The sequence below is a fragment of the Emys orbicularis genome, chromosome 7 (assembly GCF_028017835.1).
Source record: "Emys orbicularis isolate rEmyOrb1 chromosome 7, rEmyOrb1.hap1, whole genome shotgun sequence".
In the NCBI taxonomy this organism is placed as follows: domain Eukaryota; kingdom Metazoa; phylum Chordata; order Testudines; family Emydidae; genus Emys; species Emys orbicularis.
In genome coordinates, this window is record NC_088689.1 from 44,212,726 (window position 1) to 44,239,648 (window position 26,923).

General features: G+C 41.2%; 1 protein-coding gene across 4 annotated transcripts; it reads right to left on the reverse strand.

The window, feature by feature from the left end:
* Positions 1–150: 150 nt before the first annotated feature.
* Positions 151–26,363, reverse strand: LOC135880952 (core histone macro-H2A.2). Of its 4 annotated transcripts, none has more exons than XM_065407387.1 (8): positions 26,192–26,363; positions 21,099–21,205; positions 20,156–20,341; positions 16,229–16,339; positions 14,272–14,371; positions 7,824–7,913; positions 4,908–5,082; positions 151–586 (listed from the first exon to the last, which is right to left on the reverse strand). In XM_065407387.1, the coding sequence occupies exons 1-8, from the start codon at positions 26,361–26,363 to the stop codon at positions 421–423; spliced, it is 1,107 nt and encodes a 368-aa protein (XP_065263459.1). In that variant the 3' UTR covers positions 151–420. The 4 variants fall into 4 exon arrangements, with proteins under 4 accessions (XP_065263459.1, XP_065263458.1, XP_065263457.1 ...); XM_065407386.1 differs by having other exon boundaries at positions 16,229–16,333; positions 20,144–20,341; XM_065407385.1 differs by having other exon boundaries at positions 20,144–20,341.
* Between the last annotated feature and the right edge of the window lie 560 nt (positions 26,364–26,923).

Consider the following 26,923-nt stretch of genomic DNA (forward strand, 5'->3'; position numbering starts at 1 on the left):
CATGGAATGTAGACAAAAAAAATTAACATTTTGCCATCCACCCTCAAAAAAAGAAAGGGGAACAAAGAAGTGTGTGTGTGTGTGTGTGTGTGTGTGTGTGTGTAAAATTCAAAGCTACAAATCTAAAATGAGTCCTAAACTAAAAAAGCAAGACACATTTAAACAAACTTTTGAAGAGAGCTGGCAAATTAACTACTCAAGATTTCTTTAAGGTGATATAAAATGGTAGGGGGTATCTATAGCAAGAATTAATCACAGACTAAACCCTCTCCTCCATAGCAAAGCTCTCCATTAAGTCACAAAACATCAAACGACTAACATTCCCCCTCTTCACCACATTTTAAAAATAAAACCCACCTCTAATTCTTTAATGCTACTCAAATTTATGTTGAAAAATAAAGCTTCATTTGGCTGCCATAGCTACTTGGTGTCTAGCTTGGCCATTTCTTGCACGTAGATTCCGATGCTCTCACTGTCAAAAAGCAGAAAGTAAATGTTCTTCAAGGAGGAAGAACTAGTGTCATCAAAATGGGTGGAAATGGCTTTGAGAGTCACCTGGGCTGCGGTCTGTTTTGGGAAGCAGTTTCTACGCAGCAGAAGAAAAGGAAAAGAGGAAGTTAGTCTCAAATTCAGTCATTCTAATTGTGCATGGAAACACTGTACTCATGACACTGAAAAGAACAAAATGCATTTTCAAAATGAGTATATATACTATTACATGAGAAATCCTGCATTAAGGCAACACTAATTGCAAGTATAAAACACACAAGTCAAGAAATAAAACTCTAGTTTTTCATAGCAACATGAAGTCAATGACACTGTATTATACTCACCAGCAGCAGTTACTATAATGTTGCAAAACAGTTTCAATTAACATTTGTTTTCACACATCTTTCTGAAATGTTCATTTTTAGGGTTGACCTTTTCCATCAATGGTCTATGCCTACATATCCCACCTCTCTTCCCCCCCCCCCCCCCCAGGCATAGAAGTTCAAGCAACTTCCCCCCCCACTCAAAGGGGAGTGGAAAAAATATGTTCTCGTTGTAAAACAACCCCCCCTCCCCCTTCTCCTCTTAAAAAAAAATGCCAGCAAAAATCCCTAACATTCTTTTGAACAAAACTACAACAAAAATGTTTGAAATCTGAAACTTGGTATGGATATAATTCTCAGGACTAGTTCCTTTGCTTGTTTAGCAGGATGTATTCTCAAATTTAAGTGTAAGTGAAAGTAAAAGTTACTTACCTTTTTCAGTAACTGAAGTTCATTTGAGATGGTTTGTCCATATATATTCCACTCTTGGTGTGCATGCTCCCTATGCAGGTGAGATTGGTGTCTTGGCCAGCAGTGTCTGTGGGGCTGCGCCTGTGCCCTGCATGTTCTCATGCTCCCATACGGAGGACATAAAGGATGGTGTGGGCCCAATCGTCACTCAGATCCTTCGCCACTGAGTTCCTTCACCACTGCAGAATCCCAGTGCAATAGGACTCCATAGTAGTGGGAAAGGAGGGTGGGTCAGGCAATATACATATGAATAATACATCTTGAACTCCAGTTACCTGTAAAGGTAAGTAACTTTTCTTCTTCGAATGCTTGTCCATGTATATTCCATTCTTGTTGACTTCCACGTAGTGATCTGATGCGTGGAGGTGGGTGCTCAGAGTCCATTTAAATAAAGATTGCAGCACAGCTCTGCCAAAGGAAGCATGAGACCTCAATGCTTCCACTATGAAGTAATGCTTGGTAAAATTATGCACTGAATCCCAAGTAGCTGCCTTAAAGATGTCCAAAGTGAGAATGCTTTACAAGGAAGCAGCAGAGGCTGGCTGTGCTCTAGTAGAGTGAGCTCTAATATAATTGGGGATTCTAAACTAATTAACTCATAACAAAGCTTAATACACCCTGAAACCCATACACTGGCCTGAAATCACTTGACCGTTTCATTCTTTCAGCTAATTCTATAAATGATTTTGGGAAAGCTCTGAAGGGCTTGGTCCTTTGAAAGCAAAACGCTGAGGCCATGCAAACGTGTAAAATGTGCAACCTCGACCCTCCTTGATTAGAATGCCATTTGGGAAAGAATACTGGCAGACAGAACATTTGATTCAAATGGAAGTCTGAAACTACCTTGGGTGGGAACTCAGGAACTCTTTTCTCTTGGTACCAGGTGTATGAACCCTAAGACAGTGAAGTGTGATTTGGGAATCTTTCCACGTGTGGAGCATATCGGCAGTCTTAAAGCTAAGATGGTCTGAGCCCTCAGAAAGAAGATTCTCCACAGTTATTTGCCAGAACTTTGGAGCCAGGGTGCCCATCCCATAATTTCTGGTGTTGCTGTGGATTGTAAAGCAGGGTCAGAAGCGCCTAGAGGTACCTGTAAGGATGTTCTAGCTATTAAGTCTCCCTTTGTAACTAAAGATTTAAATTCCTCTCTGCTTTTCTGAGGTAATTTATCAGTAAAATCCAAAAATTTGTTTTAGTTCAAAAAACCATAACCAGCAATGCTTGATAATTCAAATTTCTGAATTGTAAGATGGTAGAGAAACACTCATGACCAAATAAGTCAAGGAATTTTGGGTCCTTTTCACTTGGAGCAATTCTTGGTTGACACTCGGTGCTCAAGTAACCTCTGATGCTCTAGTCTGAGTACCTGAGGCAGCTAACTTTGGGTTGTCATACAATACCAAAGTCTCACACCATTCTCCCTCTAAGCTCCCACAATACCCAATTTGGGCCATGGAGCCTCTTCTGAATCGGAGCAGTACGTAGACTTAGACATCTTTTTAGAAGTTCCCGGAGAGGATCTATCTTTCACTTTAGCAAAGCAGCAATGCTCCTTTTCCTCTGAGGACTTAATAATCATCCTACTGGAATCTGAAGATGGAACCTTGAATCTAGTGGATCCATAATTCACTGGAGCACTTCTGGATTATGGTGGAACTTGTCCAGCTGTGCCCAGATCAGAGGCTGGTCCCATGGAGCAGTCTAATAAAAACATTTTTAGATTTGCCTCCCTAGATTTTAAAGTCCTTTTAGAAAAGGATTTGCACACCAAGCATTTAGTGGAGATATGGGATTCCCCAAATAAAAAAGACTTCGAGAGACACAGGAATTGCTGCCTCATGAAAGAGGCAATATTTAAAATCATGTGCTTTAGGATGAGACATCCCTAAGTGCCACTAACAGGAAAAAGATCTCAGGGAGGAAAATAATAATGAAGGAACATAAAAACTTCCCAAACTATCAACAAAAGAAAGCCTATTCAGAATGTTCCAACAGGTAATTATCCAACTAACCCTATCTATCCTAATGAACACTAATAAATACCTTTTACTTTTAGAGATTATGAAAGAAGTGATACATTGAGAGGGAGACACGGGGGCTCCATCTCACAGCCATGGATGGTGAGAAGTGGCAGTTGGGCCCTTCCGCCCCTTATGTCTTTAGGACAGAAGCACCAGGACAGTTGGCACATGTGCAGCCCCAATAGACACTACTGGCCAAAAACTCCAATCTCGAGTGCATGGGGTGCGTGTGCACCAAGCATGGAATATATATGAACAAGCACTCTAAAGAAGAGGGTCACAGTGGAGATTACACTAATTTGAAAACTAGAAATCAAATTTATTTTAAAAGCTACAATTTAATAATAGAAAGAGAACACTATTGACCTATCAAACCTGACTGACTAAAACACAGTCAAACCAAGGACGGAAACAGTGAATGAAACAACACATGCATTAAATTATACTCCATTTCCATTTACACTTATATCCTGATCCCTTTAAAAATATGATCCTAGTTTGAAAAGTGATTATGTAAAAATAGCATATTACTTATCAGATCAGCTCTTTCTGTGCATTCAGCGACACCTGCTCATTTTAGGAGTAAAAATAAGGGGTTTTTTAACCTTTTTTATTCCTATTAACTCAGTAGAGCCCACACAATGAGAAAGAGTAAGATAGCATCTACTCCTTCTTGTAAGTAACCAACAAAATCGTTTACTTTGGTCCAATCATTTAAATCTCTACAAACTCAAACATAAAAGATTGTGCAAGTGTAACTAAGAGCATCTGCTGCAGCCAGCAGGGTTGCATAAATGTAAATGAAGACTTAAATTGGCTTGCATAAGCTTTGTTACTGACAGAGTCCAAAGTGGGTTAGTGGGCAGGCAGTTAAAAAAATAGCAAAACACTGTTTTTTACTTGTCAACCAAGCACATTTGATCTGCTAATTATTGGGAGACAAACCTGCAATCCCACAATGATTTTTACAGTTGCTTTTCAGAGCAGAATCAGACTCTAAAAACAAAACAATTTTTATCTAAAAGAAAAGATTTTGAACAACTATCTTGTTTAATGGGTGTTCTTGGGAAAACCTATATAAACAAACCAAAATTTACCTTCTTCTATCAAACTGCTCAGGCATAGACTAGGCGCTTGGTTCACTATTATTTATATCCAATTTTATGCTGGCATTGAAGCTAACAGAGTTTTATAGTGAGAAACATCATTGTGAGATTAGGTAGCATAAAACTGAAATAACGCAGTTGTAAATTAGGCCCAGAGACTAAGAGAATTATTCACCAACAACACAAAACATAGTTGGTAGGCCCAATTTTTGATCTACCAGATTTGGATCTCCTTTTTATTAGATTATGTTCTACATAATTTATTATAAAGTTTTTTTTATTGATAACTTCATGCAAAAATGACACTTCATACCATTTTACTCGAGAAGAGCACTTTGTGCCTGAATCTGCACCACTGAAGTCAACTGGAGTTTTGCCACTGACTTCAATGGAAGTAGAATCTGGCCTCTATAATAATCCCCCTTCCTGCCACAGATGCCCCTTACAATAGTCAATTTGCAATAATATATCAGCCTCTTCTGGGTAAAGATTCATACCTGCCACTGGGGAGAGGTGGAAAAGCCACGGACTTCAACTTCTTGTCTTCTGCAGCTGTTAAGCAGTTCTTAATAGTCTCCTCAAGTTGCTCTTCACATTTGTCTGAACCCCACTGTGGGATGTGACAATGGATCACAAACTTTGCTGCTAGTCCACTGGACTGGCTGAGGGCAGCTAATACATAAAGAAAAAGTGATGATTAGTTTCTAATATAATCATTTTACAATTATCACATCTTCCATCCCAAAGCACTTCACTCACAACACTAATTATTATTCACTCCAGAAAACTGTTACAAGAACATTAAGGCTGCAAAATCAAGCACTCAAAAATTAGGATATGTTCCAGAATTAAGGTTGCACTTGCAACTTTAATAGCCCCCCTTGTGCTATATGTTAAGATACAGTTATTTAATTACATGATCAGATACTTGTCTTTATCCTCATTCAGTGTGTGGTCTCAGGCCTTATTTAACACACATCATTCAAACTCTGTACTGAATACAGTATTACTAATTTTCTGATGGGCATTTCTATGGTATTCTCTCAATTATATCTGAAAGCTTCATAGATTTTTAATGAATTTATCTTCACAGCACCCCTCTGAGATTAGATAGTCTTATTATTCCCATTTTACATATGGGAAATAGAGGCATAAAGAGATTAAGATCAAAAGTGTCCAAGAGTTTTGAATGTCCAGCTTGAGGCACCTAGGTGGTGATTTTTCAGAGTACTTAATATTTTGATAGCACTTTATATGTTGAAAGTACAGTTCCAACCAACCTCAGTTGCAGTTGTGAGTGCAGAGCACTTCTTCAAATCTGTCACCAGGTGTCTCACATTGGCCACCCAGAAAACGAGGAACATACAATTAGTGCCCAACTATGAAAAGTATGGTTTAAATGACCCACCCAGGGTCACATAGGAACTTGGTGGCAGAGGCTGCAATAGAATCCAATTCTCCGGGGTCCCACTCAACTTCAAGGAAATGGATAAAGTTTGGCAAAGTTGTAAGCAACTGAAAACAGGGTCTTATTTGTAGATTAGAAGGCCAGATGAAACCATTGTTATCATCTAGTCTGATCTTCTTTATAACATAGGCTATAAAACTTTCACAAAATAATTCCTTGACTATATTTTAGAAAAACATCCAATCTGGTTTTAAAATTGCCAGTAATGGAGAATCCACCAGGACCCTGGGTAAGATGTTCCAATGGTTAGTTACTCTCACTGTTAAAAATGTGCACCTTATTTCCAGTCTGAATTTGTACAGCTTCAACTTCAAGCCATTGGATTGTATTATACCTTTCTCTGCTAGATTAGAGATCCCATTATTAAATATTTGTTCCCCATGCAGGTACTTATACACTGTAATCAAGTCACCCCCTAAGCTTCTCTAAATACATTGAGCTCCTTGAGTGTTTCAGTATAAGGCACGTTTGCTAATCTTTTAATTATTCTCGTGGCTCTTCTCTAAACCCTCCAATTTATCAACATCCTTGAATTGCAGACACCAGAACTAGACACAGTATTCACAACAATGCCAAAAACATAGGTAAAATAACATCTCTACTCCTTACTCATATTATAATGGAAATTGTTGAGAAACCTTACCTATCAGTGGTGCTGCTTAAAATATACACAAGAATTTTCTGATCTATCACTTTAACATACAGTCAGTCACCTTTGGGATGGAGCACAGTATTTACAGGAGAGCTCCAGCCATTTTAAAAACTTTTAGTATCATACATTAGCATCTAAAATAATGAAAGTGGCAATTTTAAAAATACCGACACAGCATGTGACAACACAAATGGGAAATACATTCATTTCATTGGGGTTGTTATCTTCCCTAGCAACAGGTTACCTGAATGAAGACCATTTATTTTCCATTGATGTTAATGGGTAAAAAAGTAGTTTACTCCAAAAGTGTTTAGGAATCAGTGTGATAGTGAGGTAAAATAAGTTGTAGCAAGTCTCTCAAGAGTAGTGGTGGATGGCCCTTTGCTTGGGACTTTTAAAACTAGGCTATTTATTTGTGGGATTTTTAAAATGAGACTATTTACGACATCCAGTCTCTGGTTCTGAGACACAAGATTGGACAATGTATTAGAAAATATATTATAGGGAACATTGGATATAATCTTTTTTCCATCTTCAATCCCTATAAATCAGATAATTTTGTTCACAAGTAAGATGCAACCTCCACAAAGTAAGCTCAGAGCTATACATTGCCACAGATATTTTAAAATTTCCACAAGTATTTCTTTCATAATTATATTTTTGATAATATAGCTGTTGTGCCGGGGTGGAGAATAGCAATTTAAGGAAAAAGATAATCACAAGATTTACATCTATATTTATATTCAAACAATTAATGTACAGTTAGGGAAAACTTCTGCTTTGATTATTAGTTCTAATAAAATTGGTTTAATACAAGGTAACTTATGAATACTGCTCTTTTTATACTGAATATATTATACTGTGAGCTAGATCCTTAGCTATGGCTGAGGAACACACAATGTGCAAGTCTGGGGGTGGAGGATAGGTCAAAGGTCATAAAACTCACCTTTGCATTCCCCCAATCTTGGGGCTGCCATGGGCAGAAATGGTCCCCTGGTGTAAGTTAAGGCAGCCTAACTACTACCATGGGGCTAAAAAACAAAGCCATGTGATGGGCACAGAACAAGGGGATCCTAGCCCCCTCCGTGTCATCCAGGTATATCCCCAGCACCAGTTAGGAGGAAGGCACAGGAGCCTCTACATCACCAAAGAGATTTTAAAAAAAATATTTCCTAGTGTAGACAAAGCTCTAGATTAACCCAAGAACAGATCAGAGTGGCAGGAGAAAGGAATGAGTATTTGGGAGGAGGAAAAGCTGATATATTCAAAAAGATAACATAGCACCCTTTTTACCTTCAGCAACTTCCAAAGGTCCTTGTGATTTGCGGAGCTCCTTTACTGTTTCTAAAAATTCTTTCCCTCCAGCCTTTTCCAAGGCCTTGCCTGCAAGGAAACAAAGCAAAAGGCTTTTATTTGAAACAAACAAAACAAACTATTTCTTTTTAAAAGAAAATACAACTGCAGATTGTTTCAAGAACAAAAATTATACATGTATTATCTTGATTCACTCTTATTCGCCAGGATTTATTTATCAATCCTAAACTGCCTGTTATTATTAATATTTATTTTTATTAACATTTATGCATTTTACAAGAGCCAAATGAATAAATGTTTGTTAACATGTGTGAACTAAAAATGTACAAAATAAACATTGTATGTTTAAACCATGTGGAATGATCACGTATTCTTCACCTTGAACAAACTAAAAAATTCCCTTTTTCCTACTTCACTCAGCAAAAAGGTTAGTATATAAACAACCAAGAGGAAATAATGTTGTATTTAACTTTTTAAAAATGCATTTTTGTAAGTGAAGCCTGTTCAGTTCTCCGGATATATCGTAAAAATGAGATTCTGACATCACAAACAGAAAGCCACCTCTATTTTTTTTCCTGATATTATGATAATGAAAAAGTGAGAGGATATACGTGAATGGGAAATTTAAAAGGTTTAAATGTGCTAAATTTTTCTAAATGCCAGTTACATTTGACCATCATTGTTCTTACTATGCATAATTAAATTAAGTCATCTCCCGATAATATGAGATCTTAATAAATAAGATAATAAAATCTTGAAGTTAAGGTATGCTTTTTTGTACTGTCCAACACGTCTGCTTATTATTTGAGTTCTTGAAAATAACACAGCATGTAATACTTTTTTTTACTGGTTTTGGTACAGTGAGTTAGTATTTCATTATCTGAAGTACCTGAACTTTAGTTCTCTATAAAATATGCCATCTTTTTTGTAGTATAGGTTTACTTTAAAGAAAAGTGTATAGTAGGGTTTGCAGTACTTGCTCCTCAGATAGCCCTGAGAAGGATGAAAGCATGGGAACCAGATATCTCATACTAGAAACTATCATAAATAAGTTGTGCACAGTATATGAAAAAATTCTAATCAAAATACAAAATGTGCCTTGCAAGAATTTTCCAAGAATACCACAAAACTGCTAACCTAAAAGCCGGGTTCAGCCATTTAGAAGATGATACAGTGCTTATTGGCAGAGATATCGCTACTCTGCAACTTCACTTCAGTTCTCTGGTGGAGAAAGTGAACAATCGGGAGAATTGTGCCAGCAGAAATTGTATTTTATTGGACTTCCAGAATCAGCTGAGGTAACTCATCCAATTGTTTTTCTGCAATCATTTATAAAATAAACAAACAGTTGAGATGCCAATGGGGATGAAATCCTTGCTGAATGATTGTATAAAGCCCTGACCCTATGCCTATTTCTGGGATCCTGACTGCAACTGATCTTGGGCAAATAACTTCACTGCCCTGTGCCTCAGATTCTCCACTTATTAAATGGGGATAATGGTACTTCCTTATCTCACAGGAGTGGTGTTAGGCTTACGACACTGATGTTTACAAAGCATGTGAGATCTACAACGAAAGACATAAGTAGTATTATGAATACATTTCATTTCCTTCTGAGCTTTTTCAAATGCAAATACAAAATAATTGTAATACAGAAAGGGATATATGAAGAGATTACTCACCTTGTGCAGTAACGGCGGTTCTTCGAGATGTGTGTCTCTATGGGTGTTCCACTTCAGGTGCATATGTGCCTCTCAAGCCCTTGATCGGAGATTTTTAGTTAACAGCATCCGTTTAGCATGCATATGCACCCAATGCCTCCTCATGCTGAACACCAAGGCTATATAGGAGTGTGCAGGCAAACCACACTGAGTTCCTTCTCTACCCAAACATCCCTTAAGGAACAATCTGAAGCCGAGGGGGAGGAGGGCAGGCAGTGGAGCATCCATAGGGGGACACATCTTCAAGAACCAGTTACTGCACAAGGTGAGTAACCTCTTCCTCAAGTAATGTCCCTATCGGTGCTCCACTTCTGAGCAGTATCCCCAAATGGAGGAGGGAATTTCAGAATAGAGTCCAGAACTGAAGACAGTACTGCAGAACCAAGTGCTATATGGAATCTAACAGCTTGGATCAGGGCCTAATGTTTCAAAAATGTATGTATTGAAGCATGTGTAGTGGCTCTACATATTTCAGATATTGGTACTGTGACAAAGTTCCTCCTCTATCTTGGTGGGTCCTGCGCTTATTGGTGGATTTTCTTGCCTCAGAGATTCACCATGTGGGTTGAGGAACAGCCCAGAGACCTTCCCCTCTGGAAGAACCCATAGTCCAGGTCAATTGGGAGGTTTGGGGGGAACCTGGGCCCGCCCTCTACTCCGGGTTCCAGCCCAGGGCCCTGTGTACTGCAGCTGTCTATAGTGTCTCCTGTAACAGCTGCATGACAGCTAGAACTCCCTGGGCTACTTCCCCATGGCCTCCTCCAAACACCTTCCTTATTCTCACCACAGGACCTTCCTCCTGGTGTCTGATAACACTTGTGCTCCTCAGTCCTCCAGCAGCTCACCCTCCCACTCTCAGCTCCTTGCGCCTCTTGCTCCCAGCTCCTCACACTCGCACCACAAACTGAAGTGAGCTCCTTTTTAAAACCCAGGTGCCCTGATTAGCCTGCCTTAATTGATTCTAGCAGCTTCTTCTTAATTGGCTCCAGGTGTCCTAATTAGCCTGCCTGCCTTAACTGGTTCTAGCAGGTTCCTGATTACTCTAGTGCAGCCCCTGCTCTGGTCACTCAGGGAACAGAAAACTACTCATCCAGTGACCAGTATATTTGCCCTCTACCAGACTCCTGTACCCCACTGGTCTGGGTCTGTCGCAGTACATTCTTCAGTAGTGCCATAGAAGTTGCTTGTGATCTGGTTGAATGTGCTATAACCCTCTGGGGGGATGAACACCTGCAACCTTATAACAAGCAATAATACATCCAGAAATCCACTTCAATAGTCCTTGACTAGAAATTGAGGATTCCTTGGATCTATCTCCAAAGGAAATGGTGACTTTCTAAATTGCTTGGTCCTATCTAAGTAAAACACCAATGCCCTTCTAACGTCCAGGTATGTAAGCAGGATTCCTATAGGGAACTATGTGGCTTCGGGAACTCCAGTAGAACTTCAGGCAAGAATTTATAGACGTTAAGAGACCTTGTCCTTAAAGAATGCCGTGAGATGGCAGGGGGCCTGCCATCAAGCTCCAATCTCCCTGACCTTTCGGGCCAATGTGATGGCTACTAAGAAGACCGTCTTCATGGACAAATGCAAGAGCGAACAGGTTGCCATAGGTTCAAATGGAGATCTCATAAGGTATTTAAGTACCAGGTTGAGGTCCCACATTGGGATGGGGTCCCTAATCTGGGAATAGAAATTCCCCAAACCCTTACAAACCTAGATGACACAGGGTGAGTAAATATGGAGAACCCTTCTACTGGAGGTTAAAAAGCGGATATTAAGGCCAAATGGTCCTTAATTGAGCTAACTGATAACCCTGCTTTCTTTAGATCCAATTGGTAATCCAGGATGACTGAAACTGACACAGATTCAAGCAGAAGGCAGTGACAACACAAATGGAAGAGTCTCTTCCATTTCTGCAAGTAAGTAGTACAGATTGATGTCTTTCTACTATTCAGTAATACCTGCTGTACTTCCGAAGAGCAGGAGGATTATAACCCTGTGAACCATCGAGGAGCCACGCTCTGAGGCCGAGATCCGCTAGGTTGGGAAGAAGCATGCGACCCACATCCTGTGATAGGAGACGAGGAATGGTTGGGAGCTTGAATGATGGTTGGGCACATGGGTGAAGCGGGTAAGAGTACCAATCTTGTCTCAGCCAGGTCAGCACTGTAAGGATAACTCTGTTCAGATAACTATCTGATCTTGTTCATCACCCTTAGTTTAAGTGGCATTGGAGGGAATGCATAGAACAGTCCCCTCCTCCAGGATAGAAGAAAAACATCTCCCAAGGAGTGGTGGCCTCGTCCAGGGACAAGGATGAAATATATATTTGAGGGGTAATCTCCTTACTCACCTTAACCTCCTGTTCCTCAATTGTCTCCTCCTGTGGGGGGGACAGGTTGGGGATGGGAAAGTTGAACAACTCTGGCCTCCCTATGAGATGGTACCAGTGGTCTGGCAAATTGCTTTTAATAGGCAGCCCAATATGCCCCATTGCGGGGCCCATATAAAAGTGGGTGTGGCATGCAGGATTGGTTCCACCACCCTTGATAGCAAGTGCTATCCTCCATATAACTATCAGACAAAGGCTTCCTGGAGAGACATGTCTGAGAATCCTGAACAGAAATAGAAGAGACCAACTGAAAGTCTTCCTCATCTTCCTCCATCAAGTCCAATGGGGTAACATCCACAGAAAACGGTGGAAAGTCCTGCAGTACCAGAGGCGGTAATCCAGAGATCAGGGTCTCAGCACCTACAGATGCTCAGTACCCAAGAGGAGTGGGGATTCTTGCTCATCCGTTATTGAGAGGTCCCTTGTATACCTAAACTCCTGCGATCCTGAGTAAGAGATCAGTACCGATGCAGTAGCTGCATTGACAGAGTTGCTGATGGTACCATTGGTGGGCGTACAAAAGTTGATGCCAATGATACCTGGCACTGTTACATGCTTGGTGCCGAATGCATAGGTACCGACGGCTGGGCAGAATACGCAGGTAACAGCTGGGATGAACGCAAAGGTACCAATGGCTGGGCCAAACCCAATGGTTCTCGTCCCAAGTGTCTATGCTCGCCCTCCTTGCTCCAAGATGGTAATGAAGTTTTATCAGAGCAATGTCTCTGGGACTCCGGGACTTCACGGACCCGCCGGTACCAGAGGAGGAGTCCTTCCAGTCAATGGTATCAAGCCAAGAAGCTGAGGCTTCAGAGACTGTAGATCTCTCCAGAGACCTGGTCATTTTTGGAGCTGGCTCCTTCAGGTGAGAGTCTGTGCTCCTGTTTTTGGAAGCTTTCCCTGACACTTCCAATGTCTCCCCTTTCTTAGGAGAAGGTTGTGTTAAGATAGAAGAGGCGCTGGATCTATCCTGAGATAGATGAATGGGGGTGGGTGCAGAGGGAGAGGGGTTGGGAGTCTCCTGACCTGGCTCAGACGATGGTTGAAGGGAGCGCTCCATGATTAATCTGATCTTAATCTCCCTGTTCTTCCTCGCCCTGGGTTTGAGGGCTAGACGGAAGTTGCACTTCTTGGTGATATAGGACTCCCCCAAGCAATGGAAGTATTTAGAGGGGCTGTTGCTCACCGGTATGGTCTCTGAGCATGAAAGGCAGCGTTTGAAGCCTGGAGAAGTCAGGCATGCCCTGCCAGGAGGAAACAAGTACCCTAGAGGGAAAGAGAGGAGAAATGATCCTCTCCCTACTTAACTGTACTAACTAACTATAACAACACTGAAACTAACAACTAACTACACGAAGTATTCTAAGAAAGATAAAGTGAGGCATGCTCAAGGAGGACACATCAAGGCTTCGTCTCAGACCAAGGCAGTTGAGAAGGAACTGAGGGCAGTTCATCCGCGCACTCCTTTATAGCCTCAGTGTCAACACAAGGAGGCATAGGGTGCGTGGGCTGAACAGGCACTGCTAACTGAAAATCTCTGATCCAGGGCTACAGAGCTGCATGCGCACCTGAAGTGGAGCACCCACAGGGAAAATACTTGAAGAACAATTGATTATTTAACTGCGTTAGCACCCATGGATTCTAAAAAGATGAAAACTTTTAAAAGGCAGTAATAAAAGAGAAAGAAAGGCAGTAATAAAGGATCAACTAGGTTCACAATTAGGCTGTCTATACTACAGCCTATGTTGGCATAACTTATGTCGCTCAGGGGTGTAAATATTCCACCCCCTTAAGCGACATAAGTTACACCAACATAAGCATTCATGTGCACAGCCCTATGCTGGTGGAAGAGCTTCTCCTGCCAACGTAGCTTATACCACTCGCAGAGGTGGGTTTTTTATGCCAACGGTAGAGCTCTCTCCCGTCAGCATAGAGCGTCTTCACCAGATGCACTGCAGCAGCGCAGCTATATTGGTACAGCTGCGCCGCTGCAGCGCTGTACGTATAGACATACCCTTAGTCTTAATACTACGGACCACAGAAGATTTAACAAGTCTTGACTTGGAAGGGAGAATGATAAGATATCAAACCTATCCTATTTTGATCATGGCATTTGTCATCTCATCTGTATGTTGGCTACTATTAGCAAGTCACTGATTAGCTGCAAATATCTGGAGCCTGCCATCCCTGCTCAATTCCAGCCTGGTTTTCAGGACAGAAATGAAAGAGTATTAAATTTCAGCAGTCAGCCAGTAGACCAGATATCAGTCCAATGCTAGATTTGCCTTTGCTGCTTCCAACAGAGCCTTACCTATTTCCTCCTTGAGGTCTATTTCAGCAGTTGTTGGGTGAACAATGCCTTCTACTTTCATGGAGCCAATATGGCTGACGTCACTTTGTGTCAGAGAAAGCTGCAAGATGAGAATGAGAATGTAGAAAGAATTAAACTAATAATTTTAATTGTGAAACCATTTTCATACCAAATTACTACAAGAGAAGACAGATGGACCCCACTTTCATGGGTCATTCATTTTACTGTAGTCAAGTTGTCTGATTCCAACTTTTAAACTTTACTTTTATATGCTCTTAGAGTAGACCAGGCCTAATTCCCCACCCACACATCAGAACTGGAAACAACCAATAATTGAAGCCTTAATGAGAGTTCAAAAAGCTATTCTACAGACTCTACAGTCTCATTTCTCTCTTTGTTCAATCTCAACAACAACAAAAAGGACAGAAATATTGAGATTATCACACAAAAAATGACATCACAGCTCTATAAGCTTTGGAAATTCACCATTTGCACGTTAAGTAGAGTTTGCTGGAGATTTGCTCTTAAATTCTGTGAGTACTTCATTTGCAGTGAGCATGCTCCCTAACCTCACTGAGTCTCCCTACTTCATTCTGAAGCAGAAATTCAGACCTGAACTTCTGGATGATACACAATTGAATCTTCTGCTGTTGAAAATGCCCTTTGGTCTGGAGAAGATATGTGGGGCTGGTAGCCAGAAAACAATGAGTTTTACCAATTCCACTGAGTGGAATTCTGTGCACTTCATTATTGAGCAAGGCCTAATAACTTTACTCTAGGAGTAGGGTAAATATCAGCCCTCCCCATTTTACAGAAGTAAATGGGAGGCTGCACAAAGTCACATCTGGTGGAATTGGGAACAGGACCCAAATCTCAAACAGAGCAGACCCAACACTCATCCACTTAGCTACACTATTGCTCCAAAAGAACCTGCCAGATTTATGTGCTGTGGTATGCAATCTGTAAATTGGGGCTACTCCTTCATATGCTAAAGCACTGGCTTAGCAGGGGCTGAAGAACCAGAAGGAGTGGGGGCTAACATGTCCAGTTTCTGGTGAATCAAACCAAATTCACACTGGAGTACTGAAACCTGGGAGAGGTGCTGTTGACTTGGTGCACAAGCCTACATGGTCCTTGTGCCTAAGGGGCCCAGGCCAACAGCCGTAGGTGCTGATCTCAAATGGAGCCAGTGCCAAAGAGGGCCTGATAAAGCATACATATGGCTCCAATTATTGAGTATTTTTAAAAGGTTCTGAGATTCATAAGGCAGGGCATGCAACTCCTATGGGGGGATTTTCAGAAGAAATTTCATGAAATATATTTTTCTTTGAAAGATCCTATCCTTTAAAATGAAAAAGCTTGAAGGATATCTCCATAGTTAAGTCTGTAAGAAATTATGCAGTATCTTTCAAATAGAATGATAATAAGAGGTTAAGGAAGCTAAAAAAAAATCCTGACCACCATGCGAAAAAAAAGAGGAAGGAGAGAGTTTTGTTAAACAGTTTAGCTGGACAATGTGGACATGGCAAAATCCTGTTAGAAATATTTTAGAATTCTGGCCAGCCAAACTGTTAGAAATCATTTTAGCTGGAAGATTAAAACATGGTTTGTTAACATAACGAGAAGCAGCATAGCTAGGCCTTAACTAAAACAGCCCCCTCTTCTCCTATAGCTATACTGGGAGACCCAAATCATCATTTCACTCTCACCAGGAAGAAATAATATCCAGTCTTGATCTTGTAAATCTTCAGTCTGCAGACAAATCTTATAAGGGCCTAATCCAAAACCGACTGACTTCAATGGGGTTTGGATCCATCTTTAAATCCCAAACAACTGAGCCAGAATGCTGGGGGAGAGCTTGTGTTCATGCATGATGGGAAATATTCTTTTGCTGATGTTAGACTCCATGGTGCGATCATATTTTACTATATAACATCTGTTCTCTGACTTCTATTACCTTCTGTCCTGGAATGAGGCTCTTAGAAGACAGGATGGTGAATCCATCCCCAGGTCCATCCTCAGATGTTGAATTTGAGGCCCCCTCTTTTTCATTCTCCTTCTGCTTGCTCTATTGGGGGAAAGAAGGTAAAATGAAGCAATAACAGTCAGGAAAAAGAAGTCTGTGATTATAATCTTTCAAAAGATAAAAGCAATAGCCTTTTCATCTAAACTTCATAGAATGACAACCAAACCACAGCTTTTTACTACCCCAAAGTTATGTATTAGAAGACTTTTCTACTATTTACTAAACATAGTAAAAGTAAAGATGGAGCACAGTGGAGGTTTGTGGTACTGTAAGATTTAGTAATACTTACATATGTCTGCAGCTTATTGAGGATTTTTGTTTTTGTAATTTTACTTGTGCTGCATTAATTTATGAGTATTCAAACTAAATAACAGCGAAATGCTCTAATTTATAAGAAAAAACAAACTGGGAGCAGCCACTAGAACTTGAAAATAAATCATAATCCAATGGCGCCTTTATCACATAATTACCCATCACACAACCACTCAGATGACCTAGATGAAAAGTTACTCACAAGTAACTACAACGAGGAGTCCTTGTGGCACCTTGGAGACTAACACATTTATTTGGGCATAAGCATAACCCACTTCATCAGATGCATGGAGTGAAAAAAAGTAGGCGAGTTCAAATATACAGCACATGAAAAGATGTGTTATGTGCTGTATATTTATACCTGCCTACTTTTTTTCACTCCATGCATCTGATGAAGTGGGTTATAGCCCACAAAAGCTTATGCCCAAATAAATTTGTTAGTCTCTTAGCCCTGGTCTACACTACGCGTTTAGATCGAATTTAGCAGCATTAGATCGATTTAACCCTACACCCGTAGCTTATACCACTGCTGATACAGACTAACATGGCTACCCCTCTGAAACCTGTCACCAGTAACTGTAGTTTTTCAAGAGTGTTGCATCTGCAAATTCACACCTGTGGGATGCACCCCTTGGTGCAGCCTAGCTTAAGGAGTCTTCTAGGAAAAAAACTATGCCCCTCACAGCTCTGAACATTCAGACCAAAGGATGTAAGAGGCCAAGTAAACTAACACCTCAACTCCTCCTGCTAAACCCCAGAGTTTTGAGAATGTAGAATTCAGAATAAGAGGGGAAGGTGGCTAGTGATGTGAATATGTAGAGGTATTATTTTCAGATACCTACAGTTACTGTTAAGTAATTCTACTTTCTTTTTAGAGGTGGTCTCTGCATTTTCCCAGCTCTGGCAGAATGGCAAGCAGTACAAACCCAGAAAGACAGGCTGAGCAATCCTAATTAAGCAAGGATTGCAAAGTAAGTATTGTATCTAAGTGCCAAGTCAACAACATAGTACTGCATAAAGGTGTAAACAGAGTAGTTTTCTATGATGAAAACATTATAGAAGGATGAATTGATACCACTGTAGCCTTTGTAGAGGGAGCCCTAAAGTGCTCAGGTACTCTAGCTAAGATGTAAGTGCATAATCTCATCCATTTCAATGGATGATGTACGGAAATGGCATTAACTTTACATTTATCCCCCAATGCTTCAAAAAGTCTAGGTTATGACCTAAATGACTTAGTCCTATCCAAACAAAATCTCAGAGACCTCTTAACATGCAGAGTATGTAGTCTCATTAAGTTTTGGAAAGAAAAACCAAATGAGACTCAAGAGTAATGTTTTGAGTTAGGTGGAACTCAGAACCCCATTCAACTTCTAGCAATGGGGAAAACAACACAATTAGATACGTGCTCTGCCTGAGGGGTGATTGACTGATGGCCTCCTGCTAGACAGGGACAGAGGTAGGTGATGATCAATTAGGTACCTGGACCTTATAAGCAGACTAAGGAAGCTCAATAGGGGAGAGACTGCAGAGAAGGCAGGACTCTCCTGCAGGACATACAGGGAGCAGGGGCGGCTCAAGTGGTGGAGAGCCTTAAACTAGGGCCTGCATGTAGCAGGGAGCTCTCTAAGCAGGGGCGGCTCTATGTATTTTGCCGCCCCAAGCATGGCAGTCAGGCAGCCTTCGGCGGCATGCCTGCGGGAGATCTGCTGGTAACGCGGATTCAGCGGCATGCCTGCGGAAGGTCTGCCGGTCCCGCGCCTTCGGTGTATCTGCCGCCAAATTGCCGCCGAAGCCGCGGGACCAGTGGACCTCCCGCAGGCATGCCGCCGAAGGCTGCCTGACTCCCGCCCTCACAGTGACCAGCAGGCTGCCCCCCGTGGCTTGCCGCCCCAGGCACGCGCTTGGTGCGCTGGTGCCTGGAGCCGCCCCGTCCCTAAGGGAAGCAACTAGAGTCCCCAGAGAGAGGAGTCAGTGAAGGAAAAAACTTGCTAGACAAGAAGCAACAGAGAAAGAACTCTGCAGAAGCAGGTTAGGGTCCTGTGTGGGAGGCCCTGAGATAGGTCCAGTAAAAGCACTTCAGTGGACCCTGAGGGGGCAGAAAAGTTATTAGTTTAAAGATTTACTTGGCCTTTGTTGCACCTTTTTGCTACCGTGGAATGGGTTTTAAACTTCTAAGTGACTTGACTAGAAGACCCTAGAGGTGACCAGTGTGCAAAGACTAGTGGTCTGCAAGGAGTGCTAGAGATAAGGATCTCTGGCAGCACTGCACTCTAACACAAGGGGGTACACTCACGGTGAGTACGTTTACTACTTTTGGTAAAAACTTTAGGTGGGGACACAGGACAGCTTTGTCCCCATGGCCTAGAGGGTGAAGGAAAGTTTAGCAGTCAAAACCTCCCATTCATTCTTCTCACAGATGTAATTGCAATTAAAAATATATACAGTGAAACCCCGCTATAACGCGATGATTGGGGTCCAAAAAATTCGATCGCGATAAATGCGGGGTCGCGGTATAGCGGGGTTACGAAAAGTTTAGCATTTAAAGCCAGTCAGTTTCAAGCCTGTCAATTTCTCTTGGGCAGAGAGCAGGGGAGATGTGCAAGTGGCAGAGGAAGAGTGAGGAGCAGCTGGGGAGGAGAATGGCTCTTCCTGCCAAAAGGAGAAGCAGGGGTAAGGGGTAAGAGGCAGTGGGGAAGGCACGTTCCCTTTTTTTTTTTTTTTTTTTTTTGTGCGCTTGGGGTGGCGGGAGCCACCTTATGATCGTGCTATGTCCGAATTCGCATTATCGCGGGGCGCGTTATAGCGGGGTTTCCCTGTATTTTTAAAAGCATTGAAATCATGTCTCCAGCAAGAGACCAAAAGGTAAGAGGAGAAGATGGAGACTGATGTGAATATGCAGAGACATTACTCTGAGAGAATTACAAAAGTCTGATATAATGCATCCTTTTCAGCACCAAATATATATCCCATGTCAGGACAAGTTCTCTGACCACTGGAAATCTTTACCAAAAATCCTGTCATAGTAGTGTGGCTGAAAACTTTACAGTTGTTAGCTAGAAGGTGGTGATGGTCTGCTGCTTTGTTGTTGGACTTCTTGGGAAGGAGGGTGGAAAAAATAAGGGTGGGTGATGAGGAAGTGTGTTTTATATGCTAGAGCATCCTTTCCACAAAGATGTTCCAGGATCCTAGTGACAGTATGGGTTTTCGTAAAGGTATTGTAGAAGGTAATGTGAATGTACCTGAAAAGTATCCTCTAAGCAGTGACTGCCACGATTCTGGAAGCTCATTACAGAAATAATCTGATGGTTCATTTCTCCACTATCTTCTACTATTTTGAGAGAAAATCCTGGACCATGTACTTCTCACTCATTATCAACCCCTACCTCCCACTTCCAGTTGTCACAAACAAGATACCAATCAACTAATAAGCAATGGGAAGGCACCCATCTAATTTCTCCTATTCCCCTGTATCATTCTTCATTCAACCAGTCTCTCCCACCTCCCAAAACACCAAACCTAGTTTTTGCTTACCTTTTTGGGTGCCCGGGCTTTGGTAGCCTTTGCTTTCTTTCCACTCTTCTTGCTCACCAAGGATTTCCTCCCTCTCTTTTCAGGAGACGGGGAAAGGATAGTTTCAGATTTGCCTTTGGCACCTCGTTTTTTGGCAAGAAGCTCTGGCTGAATTCTGGGCAGGACCCCTCCACTTGCAATGGTCACTCCTTTTAGCAACTGCAGGGAGAGGCAGTGTAAAGAAGCATGACTTATCTGATTAAAATCCCTCATTCTTGACTAGAACTGTCCTCATAGACTGCACTGCACTATACACAAGTAGAGTATACAATATTTAAAACACTCATTTTATTCTATTTGTTGCATTTGTACTGTAATGATTATACAAAAGTAACAATGCACTTCACAATAATTATTTAATAGCAAAGGTAAACAGCCTGAAATTAAAGGATGCTGGCTAGGGATACAGAATTATAGACATAAAAGCAATTAAGGAATTCTCCATCTGCCAAGCCTAGTATAAAAAATAACTCAGCTATGGATCAGATTAATAAACTACAGATAGAGTACTGCTGAAACTCTAAGTGACAATGATAGATTCTGGCATTATTTATGGGAGCACTGAAGGAATGGGATCCTGAAGTACGCACAATAAAATCTCTCCCACAAAGTCAACTACGCATTCATATATTACTGGCAAATTACTTGACAGAACATGCAGGTGGCCATTTAAGACATAAAGAACAAGGGATTACCTACAGTTTCCTTTTCCATTCCTTACACAAATAAGAGTCCATGGCATAAAAGTAGTTTTTGTCCTTATGTTGGAGGGCAGATTCTTGTTTCATTTTCTGTTGTGGGAACCATCTTGGACTCATCGGAATACCACACTGGACTGTTTCTAAACTTTAAGTATGGCAGCTGTACTTGAGCTACAGTGTACAGACAACCATACACTAAAATTCTGAAAGCATACCTGGTTCAGTTCCTCATCATTGGCAACTGCCAGGAGGATGTGTCTGGGGGCAATTCTTCCCTTTTTGTTGTCTCTTGCTGCATTCCCCGCTAGCTCTAGTATTTCAGCTGCAAACACATTGGGGGCAAAAATCAGCAACAGAAAAGCAACAAATCTAACAAAATTGGAGTGCAGGCTTTCTTCAGGGAATAATCAAGCATCTTGTTCCCCACTCCAGAATCTGATGTGCAGTATCACAGCATCTTTCTGACCAACTTCTGTAAGGTATCGTTTCCAGATGTGGGGTTTTTTTTGGCTTTAAAGGGACAATAGCAAATAACTGAAATCCCAGGTTTGATCTACTTAGAAATTATCCTATTATGGTGGCAAATGTTCTCAAGATAAGAACAGCCTGACTTTCATTTACACTAATGCCACTTTATATCGCCAAAGCAGTGTAAAGTGGCTTTAGTGTAAAGGAAAATCAGGCTAAAAATCTTTTTATTACAAATACCACTCCTTACTGAAAAACAGAAACAAAACAAGTCAATGTTTATGTAAAATTACAAAAAATATTTTGTGATCCTTTCCTACTTTTCTAAACAGACACTGTAAAAAGCCAGGGTGCTAAAAATTGGTTCATATAATTCTATATTGCTTTCTTCAAATCTCAAGTTAAAATGCTCTTTCAAAAAATGTCAGCAGCCCAAAATTCACAAGTAATCCTACAACAATAAAACAGTGTGAGCATCCAACGGAAAAAACAAAAATCTAGTAGAGAATCTTGATGGTGAGGATTCTTAGGACTAGACAAGTAAAAGTGCTGCTGGCAAGGAGTGAGGTGCATTGATAGAATTATGGTGAAGGCCAGTAGAATAGAACAGAAAGGAAATGCTACAGGTCTAGATTGAGGGGCACTGACAAAGCTGTGTGAAGATTCATTTTACAGAAGGAAGAGTTTTGGTTTGGATGCAAGTAGGTAACTTGCTACCCAGATTCTGACTGCATGAACTGTTGTGAATCCCTTCCAGAAATTTCAGGGATTGATGGTCATGCCATAGTTTATGTGAAAAGTAGTTTCTCTAGATTTGCAATAAGGTTTCAGCTGTGACCTACCACCTCAGTTACCTTTTTTGTGATTTATCTAGATGTAACACACAGGCAGATGTGATTTTTTTCTTTATTTGCTACAATTTTTTTAAAACGATGTTCAACTCAATCAGTGGGACTCATTAACTTCTCAAATTTAACCTTGTATATAGTGAAAAACAGGAAGAACCTGTTCCTTGGTTCCTTGTACCTCTACTAGTATATTAATGGGGGGCGGGAGTTATTTGGTTGGGCATCTTTTTGCATTAAGCAAGCATAAAAATAATATTGGAGCATTGATTCATTTTAAGAATGTCCAATGTCCCGCTCTTCTCTTGCTTTTTAAAATTTTGTTAACTGGGGTTCAAGTCACAATTGCATCAGTCCTTCATTGGTGATGTTGTACTTTTTTCTCATAGAAAAAAAAATAACCGCAAGAGGTATAAATACAAAAATCTCCAAGGAAAACTCACTGGAAATCTATAGAAAACTACTTGGCTTATCATCCAGGGACAACAGCAGAAAGCACAGGTGCTGGAACTAGGGGTGCTGCCACACCTCCTGGCTTGAAGTGGTTTCCATCATATACTGGTTTACTATTTCGTTGAATGGCTCTCAGCACCCCACTATAAACATTATTCCAGCCCCCCTGACAGGAGGTTTAACTCCACAGGAGGAAAAGAGGTCTTCAATACTGCAAACCCGTCCTCCCGTTTTTACTACTTCTTAGTGTACAAAATAAACCCTAAGCAGCAAAATATGAATGTTAAAGCTGTAAAAGTTGTTTGGAATTATTAGTAATGAGTTATGTAAAAAACTATTAGCAGCTGTTTAATATATGAACTATTAAACACTACCTATGTTAAAAGAACATTATTAAAGTTGCAAAATCAAGCACTCAAGAATTAGATGCTAAAATTAAGACTGCCTGTGTGACCTTAATCTGACTCCCTTGTACATATACATTCATCCCAGTGCAGGTTCATCCTGTGCACTGAAGGAGGCAGGGGATCTGTGGAACATTTAGTTTGCACAGGCAACCTTCATTCTGGTGTTTCCTAAGTTCTGATTGCTTGATTTTGCAACTTTAATAATGTTCTTTTAAACATTGGCTCCTCATCCAATCCCAATCTCCCCCTGGCTCCTGGTCCCAGTAGCTCTGCCCAGCCAGTCTTATTTTGCCCCCAACACTCCATCTCCTTGTCAGATCTGTCTCTCCCCCCTACCTGCCCATTCTTCCTGATTAGTTCCTAGCCCCAGTCTCCTTGTCCAGCCAGTTCCAGTTTCTTCTGTCCAATCTCAATGCTCCTTCCTCCCCTGCCAAATGGCTCCTAGTCCCAAACTGCCTCCCATGACTTCCAGTTCATCTCCTAGCTCAAGCAGTCCAAACCTCCCTTCCCCCAACTTCCAATCCCAATCTTTTGCCCAGTTATTCCCAGTCTGCCTTCACTCCCCCGGCTCCTAGTCTCCTATCCTAACCAGTCCCAATCTCTCCCCACCCCTCCAGTCCCAATCTCACCAGATTGCTTGTACCAATATACAGTAGAACCCGTTTATCTGACCTTCCATTATCCAGTTCTCCTTATTAATTGAACAACCAGCGCACATAGGTCCAGAAGTGGGCGATCTCTCCTGTGGCTGCTAGACGGTGCTGCAGCCTCGCACTTTCCCATTCTCTGGATTATCTGAATTTTTGATTATCTGATCTGGCTCTGGTACCAATTGGATCAGATAAACAGGGTTCTGCTGTACTTCTTCCCCCTCCTTCCTTCAGTCCAGCTTTTCTCCCTTCTGTATTCAGCTCAGATGACTTCCTCCTCCACACAGCCTGGGTACCAGCAGAGGGATCATTGTGAGCACAGGAGAGACAGGCTCCTTGTTCTCAGTTCCAGTACCCAGCTTCACCCTGGTCAGGAGCAGTAATTACAGGGAAAGTCCTTCTGAGCCCCTGTAGCCCTGGGCAGTAGCAGGCTCAGGGCCAGTGTGGGCATGGTGAATGCACAGTCCAGTCACATGTAGGAGCTGTGAGACTGGAGCACGCTACAAGGATTTTAACTGTTAAAAATCAAAGACCTTTCTACTGAGTATATGCAAACTGCAGCTTTTTCAAAGGCTTACAACTTGGCCAAATTTGGACAGAAGGCCCAAGGCAGCTGCTAGGAAGGGAGGAGAGATTGGAGGATCCATGTAACAATGGATCCTCTTGTCCTCACTCTTCCCAATCTCCCTCTCAGCTATGCAAGTATCCCCTTAGAGCTGTGCTCCATGCCACAGAGGGTTAAGGACGCTCTGCAAGGTCTTCCCAAATCATGCCCCTGCCCTTGTATAGCATAACTTCACCATATCCTTCTAAGAGGGATTTTGGCGCCTACAATGGTCAGGGAAACAATGTTTCTTTAATATATAAAATAGGACAGTGTAAATATGGGTTTATTTACGAATGCACACTCGAGATTTTGGAACAACTTAATTGATAATATATTAGAAAATGAAAGAGAGGAAGGCACAACCACCATTTCAGACTTTGAGTCTGTTTCTCTGGAGGTTGGATCTTTTTCCTGTGGCATTTCATTCTTAACTTATTTTTCTGGATTTATTATTTCTTGCAGTTGGATGAGCCATAGGTGAACAGAAATGCTTTATTTAAACTTAACTGTATTTGTACCATATAAACAATATTTTTCCTTTTAACTTCAAAACCAGTGTTAGATAAAGGTGAATTCTGATTCCAGAATTGCTTTATGGCGAATATGAAAGTGTCACCAGCATTTTGTTCCCTCCTGTTATACATAATCAAAAGCCTGAAAACTAGACTTGCTTATTTCTTCAATGTCTCAAAATAAGCCTTCTGTATTATGCATTTGAAAAGGAAACTTATTCCTTATGATTTTTTTGACAAGGAGAGGAGTTATAACGGAGGGTGCATCAAATATGTGTAAAAGGGACTAGATAGCAATTGCTACAGACACATATGCTGTTTCGTGGGCAAGCAGGCTCCATGCAAGTTTCCCCCATGCAGCTCTTGCAAGGAACTGTAATTGTGAATTGCAGCACACTCAACAAGTCCAGGCCTCAGATTCCTCACAGTTCTCCTAATACACCTCAGTCTTCAACTGTGACATCCCTGTAATTCCAACCTGAACCTTCCCCCCAACAGGTACAATGACATTATGCTAAGGGACTATTTTGTGATGTGGACAAATTTATATTATGGTGAAACTGAAGCTAAATTCTTCTAGATCTTAATAAGAATATGAACTTGAATGTCTTCATAGGGGAAAACCTAGTGCAGCAATAGCAACCTGTGTCACCTCCCCCACCCCCATCCTTGGTGCATTATGTTCAATTTCATGGCACCACATAAAGCTTAGGTATTTACTAAAGTTAAAACACATTCTCTAACATCATTAAAGGTAGGTGTGTGGGGGGGGCGGGGAAAGAGGGGGGGTGGTTGGGTTTTTGTTTGTTTTCTGGACATGTAAGCAAGCAGAAACTGTTTCATAACAAAGCTGAACCACAACCACATTTCACAGCCACTTTAACAAGTTTTGGTTTTTTTGTTTTGGGTTTTGTTTGTGGGCTTTTTTTTGGTAAGGGTAGATGCGGTTAAAGAGAATGTAGTTTAATTTAACTAGAACATGCTATTAGAGTAACGTGAATTCTCCTTTTTTCTTGTCTGTTATACTCATCCAACTCTCTCAAAGTCCTACATTGGTCTCTCTTTTGTGAAAAAAGTACTCAATGCAACACCCTTTATGGCCCATCACACTTTTAGATCAGGCAAAGAGATCATTGCAGAACAGTTACACGATCCTTCCACATAGAGATCAAGCACGCTGCCCCTGCTGCTCCAATATGTGAAGGAATCCACCTCATCCCATTAAATGCATTTTGGTATATTCTATACTCTTTTAGAGCTTGTTCTCCCCCCCCCCCCCCCCCTCCCTCAGCCAGTGTGCATAGCCCATGGACTTCACTTGGCTCTGTACATGATCAGCACTTCTAAAATGAGGCTCTTAATTTACCTGCTAGGTATTCTATGACAGCTGCCATGTAGACTGGCGCTCCAACACCTATCCGGTACTTGTATGTTCCTTTCCTCAAGTAGCGCATCATCCTCCCCACAGGGAAAATAACACCTGCCCTGCTTGAGCGTGACATTTTGGACATTTTCTTTTTCCCACTTCGGGCAGACATCTTGCTGCTATATTCCTTTCAATTTGCTGACAGAAAGTTTTTATTTACTTGCACCTACACAAAGCTGCAAGGGAAAAGAAATGGATTGATGGTGAGTATAGCAGAAACTTCTACAGAACAGTATCAATATAGACTTGCTTGTGCTTTCTCACAGAGACATTGATCTGGCCACAATAAATACAGATATTAAAGCAGAAGCATCACTTATCAAACAGCATACAATCTGAGCACTCATCCTATAATCTGTGTTCTTTTGCATACTGTATATTAAGACAGAAATAGATCAGGAAGAGCAGTTTGGGGAATACAAGAAAATTGAATGCACATTAACTGATTATAATATAGAAAAAAACTGCTGCTATTCAATATATCTGTAAACATCTCTTTGTTGTGTATAGCAGGTGATGATGCATCTGCAGTGGAAGGATTTAATTCTTGCTAAATGTCTTAAAATCAATTTACAAAGTGAGGGGAATATTTTCAGCATACCATGGTGGGAGATAGGCATGTAGCACTCATCATTATTTAATGAAGTTTCATTTGGTTCTGTTTGTTACGGT

Bases quoted from the DNA above. Each gene is read 5' to 3' on its own strand.
- LOC135880952 (XM_065407385.1), bottom strand. From the start codon at position 26,363: ATGTCTGCCCGAAGTGGGAAAAAGAAAATGTCCAAAATGTCACGCTCA. The intron at 21,206-26,191 runs GTAAATTAAGAG...ATGTGTTTGCAG, and splicing joins TGTCATAGAATACCTAGCAG to CTGAAATACTAGAGCTAGCG. The intron at 20,342-21,098 runs GTATGCTTTCAG...CTCTCCCTGCAG, and splicing joins ATGATGAGGAACTGAACCAG to TTGCTAAAAGGAGTGACCAT.